The sequence below is a fragment of the Notechis scutatus genome, chromosome 4 (genome assembly GCF_049901735.1).
Source record: "Notechis scutatus isolate UNSWTSFEM ecotype Mainland chromosome 4, rNotScu1.2, whole genome shotgun sequence".
In the NCBI taxonomy this organism is placed as follows: Eukaryota; Metazoa; Chordata; class Lepidosauria; order Squamata; family Elapidae; genus Notechis; species Notechis scutatus.
In genome coordinates, this window is record NC_142012.1 from 146,897,527 (window position 1) to 146,917,216 (window position 19,690).

At 32.2% G+C, this 19,690-nt stretch overlaps 1 protein-coding gene across 1 annotated transcript in view; it reads left to right on the top strand.

Annotated features, from left to right (window-relative positions):
- SMC4 (structural maintenance of chromosomes 4) overlaps window positions 1-19,690 on the top strand; it is a 40,491-nt gene that overhangs the window by 930 nt on the left and 19,871 nt on the right. Inside the window, exons 2-10 of the mRNA XM_026665768.2 lie at window positions 844-1,054; window positions 1,993-2,171; window positions 2,688-2,879; window positions 4,287-4,463; window positions 10,955-11,119; window positions 11,725-11,852; window positions 14,860-15,000; window positions 15,395-15,545; window positions 18,140-18,304. Of these exons, the coding sequence (XP_026521553.2) occupies window positions 922-1,054; window positions 1,993-2,171; window positions 2,688-2,879; window positions 4,287-4,463; window positions 10,955-11,119; window positions 11,725-11,852; window positions 14,860-15,000; window positions 15,395-15,545; window positions 18,140-18,304 (1,431 nt within the window). The 5' untranslated portion in view covers window positions 844-921. The remainder of the gene's footprint in view (window positions 1-843; window positions 1,055-1,992; window positions 2,172-2,687; window positions 2,880-4,286; window positions 4,464-10,954; window positions 11,120-11,724; window positions 11,853-14,859; window positions 15,001-15,394; window positions 15,546-18,139; window positions 18,305-19,690) is intronic.

The window sequence follows — 19,690 nt, forward strand, 5'->3', positions numbered from 1 at the left end:
GAAGAGGTGATGGATTTATGAAAGTTAGAAATCTGATTCTCCCTCCCCCCAAGGATTCTTAATGTTCTACATTTTTTATGAAATGCTGTGCATTAAATAGTTTTTTGGAACGTCTTTTAAAATAAGCATAAAATTTCATTCCTGTCAATTGGATTTCTTTGGATTCTGAAGTAATATATGCAATTTACTTCAATTTCAAGTTTCCTATTGCCTTAATAGTATATTTTTCCTGTAAAAATCAGAAAGATAATTGCTCCAAAATACTATGTACAGTGAGTCAAACCAACACTTTAATCTAGAGTAGTGGTTTTTAGGCATTTCTTTAATACTAATATCTAAAAAAATTCATGAGGCGTAAAATAACCATGCTTTTCACCTTGTCATGTATAATCCAAATTGTGAACCCATCTAAATTTTAAGATCTGTTCTTTATAAAAGAGTTTTAATTATTTCAATTTTGATGCCTTTTGAGCTTTTGATGTTAGAATAAAATCAACATATCTCAATCCCATTACGTATGTTCATTTAAGTTCATATTAATATACTTTTAAGAATTTAAATGCTAGATAGTCCCTTTCTGTACTGCAGAGACTTATTAGGAATTCATTTTTGGTTCTTTATCAGCTTGACTTATTTGTTGGGATCCTATGACAAATGTAAATTGTAATTTATAATATGCAATCTGCCTTAGTATGGAAGATATCTGCTGTTTAAAGATAGGGAAAACACATGCCGCTGTCATAAATAGCTTGCCAATTTGAAATCTTTGTTCTGATCAATTATTATTTGGGACTGGATGCAATTTTTATAGTCTAGATATAGGGTTTTTCTTTTCTCTTTTAGTACTTCAGCACAAAGGGAAACAAACCTCACAGAGTTTTATAGTATAATTATTTGGAATTGAAACAGCAGACAGAAATCATGCCAAGCAAAAGAACTAAAGTATCTACGGCAGCAGCCCATCAAAAAGGCAATGATTCCTTGGAGGAGTCCTCTAATGATGGGAATCCTGAAAAAGAAGCAAGTATGCACCCCTCTGAAGTACCTCAGCAAGGTCAGTCTCTTATTGACCTGATGTTGCTTTATTAACTTAGCATATATTGTCATAATTTAAATTACCCTTAACTATAATTTTGTTTTGTTTATTATTATATGCTGGCTTGTGCAGCGATTACATTGTTCAGGAAAAAGTTGTGTTTAAAAGCAAATCTGGAACTTCAGGAAAAGTTAATTGCCTTATTCCTAGTATCTTGTGAAACCATGATATCAATAATTGAAGTAGATAAAATCTTTGGAAACATTTGGAGAGTAATATTTATACCTTATGTACTGGTAGACAATTACTGATAATGTTTTAAGTTTGTTTGTGCGTGTGTGTGTTCTCCACTAAAAGTAAATAACTGCCAGTGCAACTTACTTATCAAATATTAATAAGTGGATTGATACTGAAAATTGATACCAATTATTCAGAAAAAATATTTTCTCAAGGAATTAGAAAATGGTCTTAAGTCTTCCTGAAACATAAATGGCCAGATTTTGAGTGTGTGTGTGTGTGTGTGTGTGTGTTTGAGAAAGACAAACTTCCTGTCTGAGAAGTAGTGCTGTTGCTGTCATTAGAACTTACAAGGCAATGTATAGTTAGCAACCACAGTGCTGGAGCTCTGGGTGTGCCTGAAAATGCAGGAATATGGGAAGATTCACTGTTTTCTTTCATGTATATGTATATAAAGGTATTTCCTTATACAGGAAGGTACTACATAAAAAATAGTTGTTCTGGGAATAGAATTGATTATTGAATTAGTCCTTCAGTATTTGAGAGAGATGCATTCTAGATCAATTCTTAGTAATTTGGTCTAACTGTACAAATATGTTGATTCTGTTACAGTAGTATAGTTTTAAAAGACGAAGCTTTTACTTGCACTGATAATATATATGTGTGTGTCTGCTGTAGTTATTGAGTATATCAATTTTCTTGTTTTTGGATATCTTTAGCAGTATCAAATGGAGTAGTTGATGATCAAAGTTTAGAAGAAATTTTGAGTAGCATCTCTCCTCCCCCACCTCCAGCTATGACCAATGAAGCTGGAGCTCCTCGTCTCATGATAACTCACATTGTAAACCAGAACTTCAAATCTTATGCTGGGGAGCAAATTCTAGGACCGTTTCATAAGGTATCTTTCTAGTTTGTGTAACTTTTAAGCTGAAGTAAAGATTTATTGTGACTTTTCTACTTCATAGTTAAATAAATTACATAATGGCAGCTAACACCGAGGTGGGGGGGAGCAGATGAAAGTCTCAATTACTATTGTTTGTACTTTTCAAAAAGTTGCTTGTTGTGGAGTTCAAGAAGCTAAAAGTATACGAAGTATTTTTCTACTACGTACAAATAATCAGTAATTAAATAAAATTATATTTTACTGTTTGAAGCATTTTATTGATGCTAATTATGAACATACTTGTTTGTAGCCTGTTGTTTGCTTTTTTTTTTTTTTTATAAAACTTGTGAATAAAAAACTTGTGAATAAGGGGTGTAGTTTATATGCTTTATCCTTGGCTATAAAAACTAAGCTTTCCAGTACTGTACTACATATTTTCCTACACCATGTTTAAGTATAAATCATTGTGAAAGGCAGAGAGGTCAATTGCTAGTAACTATTCAGCTGCAATGTATTTTTTGTTTTATGCAGCGTTTTTCATGCATTATTGGACCAAATGGCAGTGGAAAATCTAATGTGATTGATTCCATGCTCTTTGTTTTTGGCTATCGAGCACAAAAAATAAGATCCAAAAAAATTTCAGTATTGATACACAATTCTGATGAACATAGTGACATCCAGAGCTGCACTGTAGAAGTTCATTTTCAAAAGATAATTGACAAGGTATGTTTTTTAAACCTGAATAAGCTAATCACCTAATGCCCTATGAATTTTTAATTATGCAGCTGATTGAATTTATGTAGAAAAAAGCACTGAGGAATATTGAATTTTTCTTATTCAAATTATTGTCTTTAAAATATTGACATATTTAATATTTATTTTCTTCTGTGTAAATGTGTTAAATTGGGGAAAGTGCTGTGTACACAATTTGCAGCATTCTAGACATTTGGTTAGCTATAAATGTATAAATATTGCTGAATAATTTTTTTTTAAACTAGATAATTCAAGGGTGTGGTATGTGTGTGTATTTGGATTTAGATCAAATGTATAATTCAGTATTAACTTTTTTAAAAAAAATTATATAATTTACTTGAACTTACAAATTATATATTTAATGATATTTACTTTTGCAAGGATTAGTTTGAAGTTAAATTTGGGACTTATTTCAATGTTTTACTGTTACAAAAAATACTAAAAATACACCTTGTCTAAACCTAAAAAAAACCTCAGATCATGCCAATAACAAATTACTGACTAAAATATCTAAATTTTGTATAAAAGTGATATTAAAGTTGGTATTTTTCTGACAATAAGAATGCAATATACAAAGTGCAATTTTTAATGTAATAATTTAAATATAAATTAAAATATTTTTCTTATAATTTAAACCATGATATATGGCTATTTAGATATTAGACATAATTAGATCATAGCTAATTTTCCATTTATATTAATACTAGCTTTCTAAAATGCATTATCTACCATATTTTTATTAAAATAAATCCTTAAGAAATTAATCTGGGAAAGCAAACTTACCTAAAATTAGTAACGCAAAAATGAAAAGGACAAAATAATTTTGGGTTTTTATCAAAATCTCTGTGAAAATGCTTCTGAAGCAGGAGCATGGTAAATGTGTAATTTTGATGTTTTTGAAATTATACATAAACCAATTTTTTTCAAGTTTCCTCATAGTAATTATAAAGCAATCACAAGTGTTCCAAGTACTAAGGCTTTCAGTATTACATATTAAAAGTATTCTAAAGCGAGAAGACTATGCAAGTGGTCCATAATATAGAAGAGAAGAATCCTGTATACAATTATTTTAGAATCTTCCCCTGAACTCAATATTATATGTTTACTCAGAAAGAAAGGTGTGTTACACATTAAATTGTTCAAATCTTTTGATACTGTTTTCGCAATTGAAAGTGGATCTTTTGTTTTCTAAGACATTATGATAATAATACTGGTATGATTAATGCAGTACATGCACTGCAAAATTTATTCTAGCTTCAGTTATACTTTGAACTGGAATATAAAAGATTTGTGAAATAAAATAATTCTGAAATCTGGAGTAGAGAAATGACTAAATACTAAGATTTGTTTTTCTGGTTTTGTTTTCCTTCAAAACAGGAAGGGGATGATTATGAAGTCATTCCCAACAGCAGTTTCTGTGTTTCCAGAACAGCCTATAAAGATAATTCTTCAATATACCATATCAGTGGGAAGAAAGCAACTTTTAAAGATGTTGGGCTTTTGCTCCGAAGTCATGGTATTGACCTAGACCATAATAGGTTTCTGATTTTACAGGTACTTTCTAAAATAATTTATTATTTCATATAACTCGATACATTTTATTAGGGGTTATGGCAGTTTTGTTCTGGAAGCCTCAGAGTACTATAGCAGCACATCATGATTTGTGTTTCATAATAAATGTGCAAGTCATTATTTGCTGCTTTAGAATTTTAAGGAAGAAAACCAATTGAAAAAATTTCTGATATTAGATTGATTTTGTGTGTTAAATAAGCACCTGGATAGAATAATTGTTATACTTGTTCCGCTGTAGCAGCACGTAAATATTGGTGTAGTAAAAATAACGCCAATATTATTGTGCTGCTTAAGCGTGACAGGGATTAACCAACATTGTTTGTGTCCTATTACATGTCATGACAATGTCTGTAATTTTTAGTACAGAATTTATGACGAATGAAATACGTTTTACTATTCTTTGTGTCTTTTTTTTGTATTAGTAGATTAGAAATACAAAATTTTCATTCAATTCTGTAACCTTATGCAAATAGTTAATCCTGATTTTGGACAGAAGAGTGTAAGGCCTAAAATATTAATTGAGGACACAGGATTTAATAGCAAATGTGACCAGTCATATTGCTTAAATTTTCTTTCATAGAAAAAAGTTAATGTAACTTGATATTTACTAATTTCTACTTTCTGTTTCATGACGATGGCTAAATCCCTACAGTAATCACCAAGGAATGAATTGTGTCAAACTTAGTTTTTTTCTACATTATAAATTTTAAAGTAATAAGCAGGGATTAAATTAATTGAATAAATAATGACAAAGAGCATTTCCCTAAAATTACAAATGGTATTTTATTAAAAGCTTATGGAATACTTTTAAAATAACTAAAATTGTATTTAGAAGATTTTGAGTTTTTTATACAGAAGCAAATTGAGAAATATTGTAAAGTTTGCAATAAAGAAGTCAAGTCTGTCCCTATACTCAGAACCTGAGCAGTTCTAACATTAGGAGTTAGTGAGGATTAGCTAAAAAGTCCTTATATATCATAGGTGACCCAGGTGATGCCATATTTGTTTTATAGCTACTTTAAGTTATGTTACTTGTACAATACCATCCCTTAATTCTTAAGGAATAGGATCATGCAGGTGTGCATAGAATATTTGGTTTAAGTTTTCCTTTTTTATTAACGCTTTCCCTTTTTACCAAATACAAGCATAGCATCTAAATTAGATTCTAAAACTAATAAATGTAAATCACTGAATTTATTGTTAAAAAGAAGAGTAATGATATCAATAGTTGTGTATCCTTTACTCAGGCCTACTCATTCACATAAATAAACACACAACTCTCTACAATTTTACTTTATAAAATATGTTTTGTAATATGTGCAATATATTGCTAAATAATACTCAGTTATTAATATTAGTAATTTAATAACATATTAAATTATGAGTTAATAATACATTGTTCCTAATTTATTCTGAAATAAAAAACAGGTATAACTTAATATCCATAATTTAGAGGATTAATAATTTAGAATTTAGAGGATTAATTTTGAAAGAAGATATTCTCAATTGAGCGCATAAAATTTTTCCTATGAGAGATAAAAATTGTAAAGCACAATTTTAAAAATGAAGTAACTTCAGGTTAAGTTGTATGCAGCTTTTTATATGAATACAATGTGTAGAGTTGGAGTACAGCCAACCTTTGTGACTCTTGATAACAGGAACAATTTCTAATAAGCAATATCTTTGTAAGAAATTATTTTTGATGCTTATGCATAATTTGAAAGTCAATATAATTTATAATTTTAGATTTTAAAGTCTTTTAGCAACATCTGAGCATCCAGGCTCTTAAGACTGAATTTGGTTGATTCTCTGAAACACTGTATCCTAATAAGAGAACATTTAAAAGCAGGTGGCTTTATTTTAAATCAAAGATTTAAGACTATAGTCCTCTTGCAGTGTTCTTTGGGATTACTTTTATTAGAAAATGGACAAAAATGTAAGAAGTTTCTATTTGTACTAATAATACTATATAAGAAATATGCATTTAAACTGATTTATAAAAGTTGAAATTGTATATTTATACTGTCACATACTTTTTCTTCGATAAATCCATATTTTTAGAATATGACAGGGATAAGTTCCTTGTTACAACTTTATTACAATCTTGTTGTAAGTTTAATATTATAATTTAGAGTGCCCTCAGAATGTGGTTCAAGTTTTGGGGGATGCTGAAGAGATTGGAATAATAGTGAGAAATGGAATGAAATACCATGTAATATTTTTGCTTGGGGATTGGCCTAAGGAGTTTCTGAAATAAAATTATCAACTGCTTAGTCCTCCTGGCTGATAAGAGATGTCAGGAACTGCTTTGATTGACTATAATTGCACTGTAATAAATCAAACATGACAATTTAAAATCACATTCTCAAGTAGGATACATAATATTTATAGATTTGCTGGATCTAGGTGAACCATGGGATGTATTTTGGAGCAGGAATTGATTATGCTTTGGTGGTCTTTGGCTAATAGATCATAACAGGTTTTGGCTAGAGTCTAAAATATCCCATACATAAAAGGAAAAGGTTTCCCTGAGGGAAGGATGTCCAGAATTTTATTTAGGTTGCAATTTACATTGTTGACTATCCACTTAGTAGTGTCTGAGGAACAACAAGAGAAGGCCAAAAAATTATCCAATATCTAAAACTTCTTGGATCCCAACCAAAATGTACTATACTAAATATCCTATAATATGCTTGATTAGAAACAAGGTTTTTTCCAGTTATTCTTCCTTTATGCTGACCAACAGGACTTGGTACTGTATTATCTACCTAGTACTAGGTCATATGATTTATGGAGAGAATGGTGATTCAATTTTAAGTTAATTAATCATAGGATTTAAATTAATGCTTTTATGCTAAAGATAACTATATATTTTGTTTTGCTTCTTAATGAAATTTAATATTACATTTACAAGATTACATTAAGTTTAATGGAAGCCAGACTTAAAAAATACTATATTTTAAATATTTTATAAAACCTTTAAAAGTATAGAAAAACTTCCAATAAATTTAGTTGGCATGTTTTAGTGTTCCTGTTCTGCTAAATAATTTACAAATGTCATAAATATAATGTGTTAAAGTGTTGCTTTTTTGAGGAGAGAGCTATTTTGGTAAAAAAAAATATTAAAATGGTATTTACTAAATGTGGAAGTAAGATTATATTATATTGTATAATAATGTATGTTCAAACCAAATTAAGCAAGTGGTTTCTCAGTTAAAACCAACCAGAACATAGATAATTTATTGAAATTGGTGGTCTCTCAAATGCAGAACCTTTGACTGGATTGCGTTCAGGTCATTTTAATAATTCCTGTTCAATGTATATGTTCAGTACAAAACTTTTATTAATTGTTTATATTTGCAAAGATGTATTTAAGCCATAATTATATAATAATACTTCAGAATGTATGTTGGTGAATTCATCTGGACCTAGTTATAAAACATTACATTGAATCATATAATGTAATTATAAGAAGGGGCCTTTCAGATAATCTATTCCAACCCCCTGCAAGTAGGCTTGTAACAGCATCCCCATTGGATGAACTGTAAAAGCATTTACCTCCTGAGGCATTCTGTTCTGTTTTTGAACAGCTCTTAGGTTTTTTTTTTCTTGATGTCCAATCTAAATGTACCTCTTTGTAATTTTAATTCATTATTTTTTATCCTGTCTTCTGGAAAACCGAGCAGTTCTACCCTGGCATCTACAGGGTAGCCCCTCAGATTGGAAGAGAAGTAGATATGTTTCTCTATGGTCTTATCTTTTTCAAGATTAACTTGCTAAGTTTTGCTATCCAGGCTTTTTACCATCTTGGTTGCTGTGTTTATCCTAAACTGCAGTTCCATTACTGGATGCATAACTCTTATCTGTATTTTTTTTAATTCAACATTTTTATATTCACCACTTCTAAATAAGATGCAATGTGATGAAATGTAGCGTTCCACAATAAATTTGTTTTTCAAAAGCACTCTTCTGAAGGATGTGGTATAGCTTCATTAAGCCAGTTCCACAGAGCCCACCTGTTAAATGAAAGCTTTTTGCTACTTAACTTTTGTTTCCAGATGTATATCTCTGCAGGCTTCCTAATTCTTAAAATATGGGTACATGTGATATATCTACAGTGGAATATTAAGGGTATGCATAAGATGGAAAATATGTTTTATTTTAAATCTAAAGCAAACTTTGAGCACTATGGTATATTCTGAATAGTTTGTGTACCAGCCTGCCTGTATCTTATCTTCTTACTGCCTTGCTCATCTCTGTGAGTGCCACCAAATTCCTGCAAAGATTCAAGCAGTAGGAATATTAATGAGAGCACAAGTATCCTGGTCGATTTGCCCCTGATCTTTCTAATTTCCTTTTCACTTCTACTGCCACTGATTGCCCAGCTTTTTTACTGTTTTTCTCCTTTCAACAATTTCTGCCTGGAAAAACTGTTTTTGAACATTTCAAAAACAAAAAATCCCAGTTTCAATTTGTATACAGAGAAAACATGGAAAATGCTAATTTTGGTATGGACTATCCAATATGCACTCATATGCTGCTCATATGCAGCTTTTTCTAACCAGGAGCAATAAAGGAAATTTAGGAATCCATTATTTCTAATAATTACATACAAAGATTGCAAGTCATGCTGAAGCTTTATTCAGTTTAAACATGACCAGTAAAGATAAATTGCTCACACTTTCAATAAAAATTGATAATCACATTGTTACTTTTTTTCAGAGTAAAATTACTTAAAAATGCAAGTTATGTCATTTCATTTCTTTTATAATCTGATTATAAAAAATAAATTATTCCTATAAAAAAATAGGAAATAATATTTTGTCAAGTTGCATAAATGTTTTGATAATTTAATTGTTTTTCTTTAAAATCTGAATATATTACTTTAAACAACTTTTCCTGTTTCAAAAACAATACCAATTACTGTTTCTGTAAAATTAGCATTTTTGCTTCAAACTAAAATACAGAATCTATAGATTTAAATAGACATAAAAAGTTTACTGAATGAGAATTGTACTACAGTCAGAATTTTCTCACCTCCAATATGTATATTCAACTATATTTAGCACTTTTAAAAAAATTATTTGGGAACTCATCACACTTCCCTCCATGTGATACAAGTAAAAATTTTCCTCTGTGTTTGTGTATGTATATGTGTATGTATATATGTCAGAAACAGGATTGTACAAATACTAAAATAACTATGGAAAATTCTTTTTGAGCATCTGCAGTTTATATACTAGAATCTTGAAAAATATAGCTATTGTTGACACCGAAAGATTTAAAAGAAAAAAATTCTAAGAATTTCATCATCCATTTTCTTCTAGGTGCAAATAAGATATGAAGTGTGTTAGTCTGAATCATTCGGCTGATCAGAAAGTTTGTTTCTGTTTCTCTTAATATAAATGTTAAAATATTTCCTATTTTTGTTGATGATTATCAACTGGGGAAGTGAGATATATTTTATGGTTTATTAACACCTCTCCTGTATATACTTTTTATCATCCTGGGAAGAAATGTTATTATTCCAAATGTGTTAGTGGGTCATTAAAGAACTCACGTATTTCTGCAAATTCTTAGATTGCTATCTTCAGTTCAATACTTATAACCAAAATTCCAGCCCTAATTGTGGTAGTAAATCAAGGACTACTTGAATGATGGGTACACCGGTAGATACTTTATTGAATTTACATATTAAACCAAAATGGCCTATTAAGAATATTACTATAATATTTAAATATAAAAATTTCTTAAAATTGGTTTATTCATTTTGTAATTGTGATTTTGATGGAATTGCAGTAGAAAGATACAATTTCTAAACAATACTGATGGATATTTAAAGATAGTAGAACAATCTTTACAGAAGCTTCAATCCTCAAATGAAATTAATATGTACTTCATTGCTGACTGGATTGTGGTCATCAATATAATTGTATCATAACTTGCCTTGAAGCAACAGCTAGCTGCTAATTTTTAATTAAAAATATGTAGTCTGAGCCTTTAAAACTATTGTCTACACAGCTGCAAGAGAATTTGTGGAGCAGCCCTTGATAATAGCTTGCAAACTGCAGGTGGCACTTTTCCCTTTGCTGAAATACCTGTGCTGGTGCTCTTTGGGTTCAATTTAATGCTTTTTTTTTAGTCTGCCTTATAACAGGTCTTCAGTGGATTTTCTTTTGCAGCTGCTGTCCTATGCTTAACATTGATAGGCAACAAATTAGATTTGAGGCTTGAATTGCACATGCAGACACACCAACTGAGAATCCTCGACAGAAATGTGTAAGAAACTTGGGAAAGCACATGACTTGAAAAAAGATATTGCATAATGTTTTGTGCAAACATAAGTACTAGCATCCTGTTATGTATCTTTTAAATTAAGATTCCTTTATGCAGGTGTACCAGTATTTTCTGTTAGTTATATTTGCAATTTTGATTAAAGCTCTTACAGAGTCTCTTAATTTGATATCCTATAGGGAGAAGTTGAACAAATAGCAATGATGAAACCAAAAGGGCAGAATGAGCATGATGAAGGCATGCTTGAATATTTAGAAGATATAATAGGATCAGGACGCTTGAAAGAGCCTATTCAAACATTATGTCGAAGAGTGGAGATATTAAATGAACAAAGAGGTGAGAAGGTGAGGCTATAAATTAATAGATTATTCTAGAGTTAGTTTTAATTTTAAATTATAAATATAAATTAAAATTATAAATATAAAACTATTGAGTATGGTGTTTGTCATATACTGCTGCTTTGTTCTGAGTTGCAACAATCTGAATGCTATACAAGTGAAGTACTGTATTTATCGGCGTATAACACGCACTTTTTCCCCCTGAAAATAGGGGGCAAATGATGTATGCGTGTTATACGCCGATATAATGTTAAGAAGCCTTCAGTGAATGCTGCTGGGATCGGGATCAAGGACACAAATGAAAGAAGGGGAGGGAGGAAGCAACTCGAAGCCTGTCCTTCTCTCTGGGTCAGCTCTCTCTCAGTCGCTCTCTCGCTCCTCCACCAGCACAGGAAGAAAAATTTTTTTCCTGAAATTTCCCTCTTAAAATGAAGATGCGTGTTATACGCCTGTGCGTGTTATACGCCGATAAATACGGTATCTGCTTTCATGTTCTTGCTTGTGAAATTACTGCATACAAACTCAAATGATTTTTATATAGTGAATTTGTGAAAACACATTAAGTAGGTGTCAACATTGCAAAATAGCTTAAATCTGTATGTTCTGTCTAGTTAAACAGAGTTAAAATGGTGGAAAAGGAAAAAGATGCCTTGGAAGGAGAACGGAATAAAGCACTTGAATTTCTTTCTTTGGAAAACAAAATCTTTAAAGAAAAAAATAAAATCCATCAATACTACATGTAAGTAAGCATTTTGGAAAAGATCGAATGGGCTGGATCAAATGAGTATATATGGGCATCATATATCTACTCAAATATATGTTGTGTTTACATTTATGGAAATAAACGTGGAAAATTTATTCTCCTACAGTGGTTTCTTTAGATAGCTAGTAAAATCTACAACATATCGGAATAGAATAGAATAGTTGGAAGGAACCTTGGAGGTCTTCTAGTCCAGTAGTTGCCCACTGGTGGTCCATGAGAAAATTTTAGTGGTCTGCAGAGAAATGTCACCCCCAGAGCACCCCCAAAGCAATTAAGCCAGGCTGCGCAGGAACACAAGGCTGCACCGCCCACATGGCCCACTCGCTCCTTACCTGGCAAACTTGCCTGCTAATTTGCTTGTTTTCCTTTTTTTTCCTGATCATCAGCTGTTCTGTGCTGGGAGATTTAGATTGGCTAGAAAGCAGGAAATCATTGCATTTCTTGCTTTCTAGCTAATCTTTAGATCTTCAGCTTTGCTTAAGCACAGCCGAACCTTCCTTAGAACTGAAGCTTCTATTATTCAGTGCAGGTAGCCAATGCCAGAAAGATAGATCTATGAGTGAATCTGTTATTCAGCGAGCAACTCAATCTGCCTGCCTGCTTTGCCTGCTTTGGGTAAAAGTTGCTCTTTTTTTATAAAAAATTCAATATTTACATACATGGTTTGTTGTAAGTTAATTTTGTGAGTTTGCTTGCAAGCAAATTTTATGTGACAGACTCAGTTAGCCAATGGTAGAAAGACAGATCTTTGAATCTGTGATTCTTTGAGCAACTCAATCTGCCTCCCTGCTTTGCCTGATTTTGGGTAAAAGTTGCTCCTTTTTAATAAAATTTCAATATTTACATAAATATTATTTACACACAAGCCATGCCTAGCCAGTCACATGACCACCACGCCACACCCACAAATTAGGCCCCAACCAAGAACTAGTTGTTAAGAAATTTGAATCCCACCCCTGCCTCTGTGGGAGAGGGGAAGAGAGAGGGGGAGAGAGGTTAGATCAGATCTCTCCATCTCTCTATCTCCCCCATCAGCAAGCCACCGTCAGTCAAAATTCATATTAGTGGTCCCCGGGATTTAAAATTATGAGTTTGGTGGTCCCCGAGGTCCAAAAGGTTGGTGACCCCTGTTCTAGTCCAACCCTCTACTCAGGTAGGAAACCCTGTACTATTTCAGACAAATGGTTGTCCAATCCCTTCTTAAAAACTCAGTGTTGGAGTATTCACAACTTCTGGAGGCAAGTTGTTCCACAAATATTGTACTGAGCCCAGAATAGGACAGCTTTAATAGAAATATTTCAGTGGAGTCTTCTGAGTTGATTGTATTCCAACATAACAAAACTCAGTGTGTGGAATGTTCAGTTGTATATAACAGGGAAACTTGAAATAAGCCTCTTTTTTCTTTGTTTTTCATCTTTGAGACACAAAAGTTGATGTAAGAGGCTACTGTGTGTTATATGCTATCTAACCTTCCAATCTGGAGAAAATACTGGTTAGAGGGGTTGTTTAAAATATATATTATAAAACCCTTTTTGAAATCCAAGCAATAAATTCCAGTGACAAGTACTGTAAAGAAAAATACTCTTTACTGCTTGGCTTGTCTGCACAGATAATCAGAAATGAAAGTGGCAAAGAGTTTAATTGTTGAATTTACTTCAGCAATTAATAACAGAAGCACATTTCTTTGGTTGTAACTGGCTTTTCCTAATGTTACATGCTTAAGAGTTTCTGTAGCTTTCTGATTTCTGAACTTTCATGCAAAACTGAATGTAAATGACAAATTTCAGTTTATCAGTCTGAAATAGCAAGTTGCTGCAATGAAATGCACAATGTTCAAATTTGCATTTTATAACCTGCATAATGCACATAATACATTGAGATGGCACTTGTGACATATTACAACTAATGAATTCTATAGTAGCAAATTTAAAAACAGTAAAGTTATCAATGAAGCATGCAATAATATTTGCTGAAATGACTTTTCCTCACCTGTCATTACCTTAGTATAACTATTGGTGAAAGGTATGAAATCAAAGTTTGCTGTTTATTGGCTGATCTCTCCAAGTTGCCATAGCTTGAAAGTACTAAAAAAAATCTGTGTGTTATTAGATCATTAGAAAGAATGTAGAATGAAACACCCTGTAATATTCTCAGCTCAGAAAAAGCTTTGAACATTTCAAACAGCTGTTTCAAGATGGGAAGACTTTGCACACTTCTGATACAAATTGTATTATTTTCTATTCTACCAAGTACTAGTGATGATGTTGTATTTTAGTGTAATATTGATACATTTGGTTAGTTTCACTTCTGTAATTATTACAATTTATGTATGTTTTACTGTGTATTGTTTTGGTACTAATTGATTAAATAAAGAGTTCAAAAAATTTTTTAGACTACACCCATAGTTCAGTATTGATTTGTTTGAAATGTTAAAAGTATGTGTTGTTTAACACCTTCACCAACCTTAGCAAATACATTGGGTTGAATCAGTATTTGAGCTTACTTACACTTCGCTAAGCAGTGTGGAAAAATTAGTAAATTACTCATTGGATTGGAGTCGGTTATGTGATTGGTAGCAAATAAAATTTATAAATAAATAAATATTTTCCATTCAGAGTAATGGAATTTAATTGCAAATAGTGCAGTACAGATTTAACTCATTGCTTTTGTATTTAAAATAATATGATTTTGTTGCTCTAGCACAAAATCTCTAGAATGGGGGAGCGTGGCACATACATTCATTAGGGATTTGAAAAAGATATACACTTTTCCAGTAAATACTTTGAAAAGTCCTAAAGTTTCAGGCATTGCTGGTTCACCTATGTTGCTTAATTAGAATTGTTTTTATTTAATCTTAAACTGGGCAATGAAATCTAATATAGACATAAGGTTTGCTTTGATTGAATATGTCAGAGCAATCAGATAACTTTAGATAAGATCAATTTCATCCAATATTAGATGTCTTCCTTTTTTTCTTTTTTAGTTATGAATTGCAGAAGCAGATATATGATCTAGAAGCACAGAAAGGAAAAATACATGAAGACACCAAAGAAGTTAATGAGAAGAGCAGCAAACTGGCAGACGAAATGAGAGATAAGAATGAGGCTCTGAAAGAAGTAGAAAAGTAAACATTAATTCTATTGTTTGGCAAAACTTAGCAATATTTCAAGGAGTGCTGCACTTGTTCTATATGCTGTTCATCTCTGATGCATTATGGGTAACAAGTGTGACTTTTTTATCTTTTGTAAAAATGATAAAATAAAATTCATTGTATCATTCGAGGGTTTCCCAAACGGGTGTATCCCACTCCCTTGGGGAGGTACAGACAGACAGTTCAGGAGAGGCATAAAGAACTTAGATATTTCTCAAAGTTCCATTGCATTGTGTTCATTTTGGTGTTTGTATTTTTAATGGGTATATACCATAAGATTACAATAAAGGGCTGTGTGGACACAAAAAGGAATCCCTGGATTATGCGCTTATTCTAATAAAATGGTTGTTTTATTTATCCTTTTTAGGAAACTCAATGAAATCACAGCATTTATTGAAGAAAATAAAAATAAATTTAACCAGCTGGATTTGGAGGATGTTCAAATAAGAGAAAACCTAAAACATGCAAAAAGCAAATCAAATAAACTAGAGAAGCAGCTTCAGAAGGATAAAGAAAAGGTATAACAGCAACTTCCTTATGGCTTTTCAAAGGGTAACAAATCTATTTAGTTGCCTGTACATTGTGTAATATAAAAATATAGAACCAGAAAGATGAATTCTGCTGCTGCTGCAGTTAGATCCTAGAGTGAAAGAGCTTTGTGATCATAGCTATATTCCTTTGTATAACTTTTGGTCTCTTTGTTCAGTTCTATCCCAGTTTCTTCAATCAGGAAATTAATCTTATTCCCATATCATAGTGCAACTATGACTACAAAAGATAGATCTCTATTTAAAAGTTTGCTATTGTAGCCCACTCTCAGCAGTCTTCAGAAGGCTTTATTTTTTTATCTGTAGGCATGTGATTTTAGGCAGATTCTATACATATTTGCTCATAATAAAGTTGACGTTAGTATTTAATAACATTTTAGGATTATATCCAAACTGCTGAACGTGTATGTCTGTGTGTGTGTGTATGTATGTATGTGTGTGTGTATGTATGTGTGTGTGTATATATGTATGTATGTGTGTATATGTATGTATATGTATATATATATGTATATGTATGCATAAACATATACATACACATACACACACACATACACACATAATTAAAAATGTGACTCACAAAGTTTTTTTAATTTATATATAAACATTTTGAATACAGTGTATTGTCCAGTCAAAACACTTTACAAAAGAAAAGAGAAAAAAGTGGTATGACAGAATGATTTTAACCAAACTTACAATTACGTTGTTTATTTATAATTCTATTGATTATATTAGCATACTTAGTTATAAACCCTGTTTATGTTAAATTTATACATAGCAATACTCTTTCTTCATCTAATTTCTACCTCTTATCTCTAACCATTCATAAAATCTATTCCACGTTAAGTAATACTCTGTATCTCCTTTATATTTTATTTTCAGTCTCAATCTATGCATATCTATCTTCTATCTGCCTTATATTATTCCAAACCACTGACAGTAGTTAAGAAAGATACTAAATAATGAATCTATTTTGTAGCCAAGTATCAATTCAGATGGATATAATACATTGACCCAGCTAGCCAAATTAAGTAGCTATTTTCACATTAGTATCTTAAAGTGACCAAAAAACCCCAACTCCGAACAAAACAACCTTCCTGGAATAAGAAGTTGCAAAATCTGGATTATTCCCCTGAGAAGATTCCTCCATATCATAGGCCAAGAACAGTTTAATTTTTTGGGTATTATCTGTGTTCAGTGATTCCGTTTATTTCCTTTAGGAAACATATTAATATAAAGTAATTACTATGACATCTCTATTAACCTAATCTCACTGCACTAGATTGCATGCACACTGGAACCAAATATCTAAAGTGATTTGTGTAATGACATGCTTCATTTGCACAATGACATCATTCAAATTAAGTCATTAGTTGACATTTGTAACCATTTGTGTGATGTCATTATGCAAATGACACAATTACTTAGATGTCATTTGTGTTTAAGAGGAATTCTTAAGCAGACATTTCTTCCATGGGATAGTTCATTGAAAAGAGGGTTCACTTATGGCTTCTATATAGTTATTGTTTTGGTTAGGTTTTATATTTACATTTATATAAATATTTATATAGCATACATATACTGTAGGTTTTGCTACAAAAACATGGGTATACATCTGCATTAATGCAAAGTGACTGTAAAATGTTTAGACTATTATTTCTGGAAAACCAATTATTAATGAAGTAATGTGATTCTGAATGAGTCAAGTATTATGAACTAGATAATCCTGTTACTCATTGGGTTAGCCCTTGAAAGAATGATAATGCAGTCTTATATGACTAAAATAAATATTAAATTTTAGGCTGATCATATGTGTTTTACTCAATGCTGGGCAGTATGTGATAATCTAAGAAGACTATCAAAGATAATTGTAGTGGCAAACAAACTTTCATAATGAGTCAACATTTAAATGATCACAGGCAGGCTTCCCCATTTGATTTTGCTTATAGGAAACTGGCAGGGCACATTGGAGAACATGTGACTGGGGACACTGAAAAGTCACAAATTCGTGAATAAAATGTCTAAACTCTGGAATTTTCAACTCCAGTGGACTTTATGCATTCTTTAAGTTAAGCTGATTTTGCATACCTTGATTTAAAAAATGTTGCAATATAATGCAGCATTTGGGCAAAGGAGGGTATAGATGAACACAAAGGTTTAGTACTGTAAGTATATAGACAAAATGTCTTGAGGAAAGAAGTATAACAGCATAGAATGCCTGTCTGTTTTAGGATGCATTGTGCAAAGATTATCGTATACGTATTCATTAATAGGATGTGTTAATATTGTTGCATAAATTATAATGTGTACAAATTCATCTGATCTTCAGATACTACACATGTCTTTTGATAAAGACAACTAATGAGCAATAGCCAAAGTTGTATAAATAGGCTTCTACTTGCTTGTAAGGATTTATTCTCCTAATAATACTTTACATTTTCCAAGTGTCTCTTAATCTTCCAGAATAGGTTTGGGTGATTCTGAAGAATCTGATCATACATTTTCATAAAACTTTTTTAAAAGTGGAGAATTGTTCCATTGAAAAAGTAATGTTAGATTTCTTGTAGATAGAAGACTTCAGAACTGTACCTGCTAGCAGTGAATCTGCAATTATTGAAGCAACAGCTAAGAGAGAAATTCTAGAAAAAGAAAAAGAAAAAGCAGAAGAAAAACTAAAAGAAGTTATGGACAGTCTTAAAAAGGAAACGCAAGGACTGCAGAAAGAGAAAGAGGTTTGTATTAACTCTATATCTACTATGTTTTTCCGAAAATACGAGCTATCCCAAAAGTAAGTCCTAGCTTGATTTTTACACTTGTGCCCAACATAAGCCTTAACTCCCAAAATAAGCCCTAATTAAGACCTGACCCACTCCAGGGTACATGAATAAAAAGCTAGGATCGGGATAGGCAGCTGAAGCTGCCCTACTACTTACCTTTCGACAGTTGCAGGCAGGCCTCGCACATCCTGACACCTACCTTGCTGATCCATTTTTTCAGCAGCTGGTAAGGCTTTCCTGAAGGCCTCTGCAGCTGATAACAGAGCTCCGAATTGATCCAGAGCTCTGTTATCAGCTTCAGAGGCTTTCAGCAAAGCCTTGCCAGCTGCAGAAGAATTTCCTGCAGACCTCTGACAGTGAAAAGGAGACCGGGGGCGACGTACACATAAGGTGAGTCAGTGGATGACATCCCCATTCCCCCCGAAAATAAGAGTATCTTTTTTGGTAGCAAAAAGGGGGGTGTCTTATTTTCGGGGAAACACGGGTATCTATCTCTTAAAAATAGTGGTTATTCAAGTAGCAGTAAATTCATCATGTGATGAAATACAGTTGATCATATTCTTTTAATTACTATGGCAATAAATTTATTGGAAATATGTTGCAGCATTAATATAGTCAATATAATCAATATATGATTCTTATTTTTTAAAAAATATTTTTTTTGAGGACAGATCGAATGATTATGAGTTGATACTTCTATATGGAGATATATATTCAGATAACTTGAAAAGTTTTCTAAAAGATGGACTTGAAAAGAATATCAAGCCCCTAAATTATACTTATTTATACTAGACTGCTGACAACACACTGAGAATCGTGCATCCAGTTTTGGTCACCAGATACAAAAATATGTTGAGATCTTAGAAAGTGTGCAGAGAAGAGCAACAAGGATGATAAGGGATATGAAGGCTATATTACACAATGAACAATTGAAGGGAACTAGATAGGTCTAATCTAACAAAGGGAATGATTAGGGGTGATATGATAGCAGTCTTCTAGTACTTGAGAGACTGTCACAGAGAAGAGGAAGTTGACCTAGTCTCCAAAGCACTTGAGGGCAGGACAAGAGATAACGGGTAGAAGATTATCTCAATTCTAATTTAGAATGAAGGAGAAGTGAGAACAGTTAATCAGTGAAACGGCTTGCTTCTAGAATAGTGGTCGCCACGGCCTACTGGTGGGCTGTGAGAAATTTTTGGCAGGCCGCAGCATGCTGAGGTGGGGCAATCCTGCAGTCTCCCTAGCAAACCCGTGTCATGGATGCTGCCTCCTCCCTCAGCGCATTGAGGCCAAGCAGCAGCGGGCAGACCGCGGACCTCCTGAGCCACAGGAAGCAGCTGC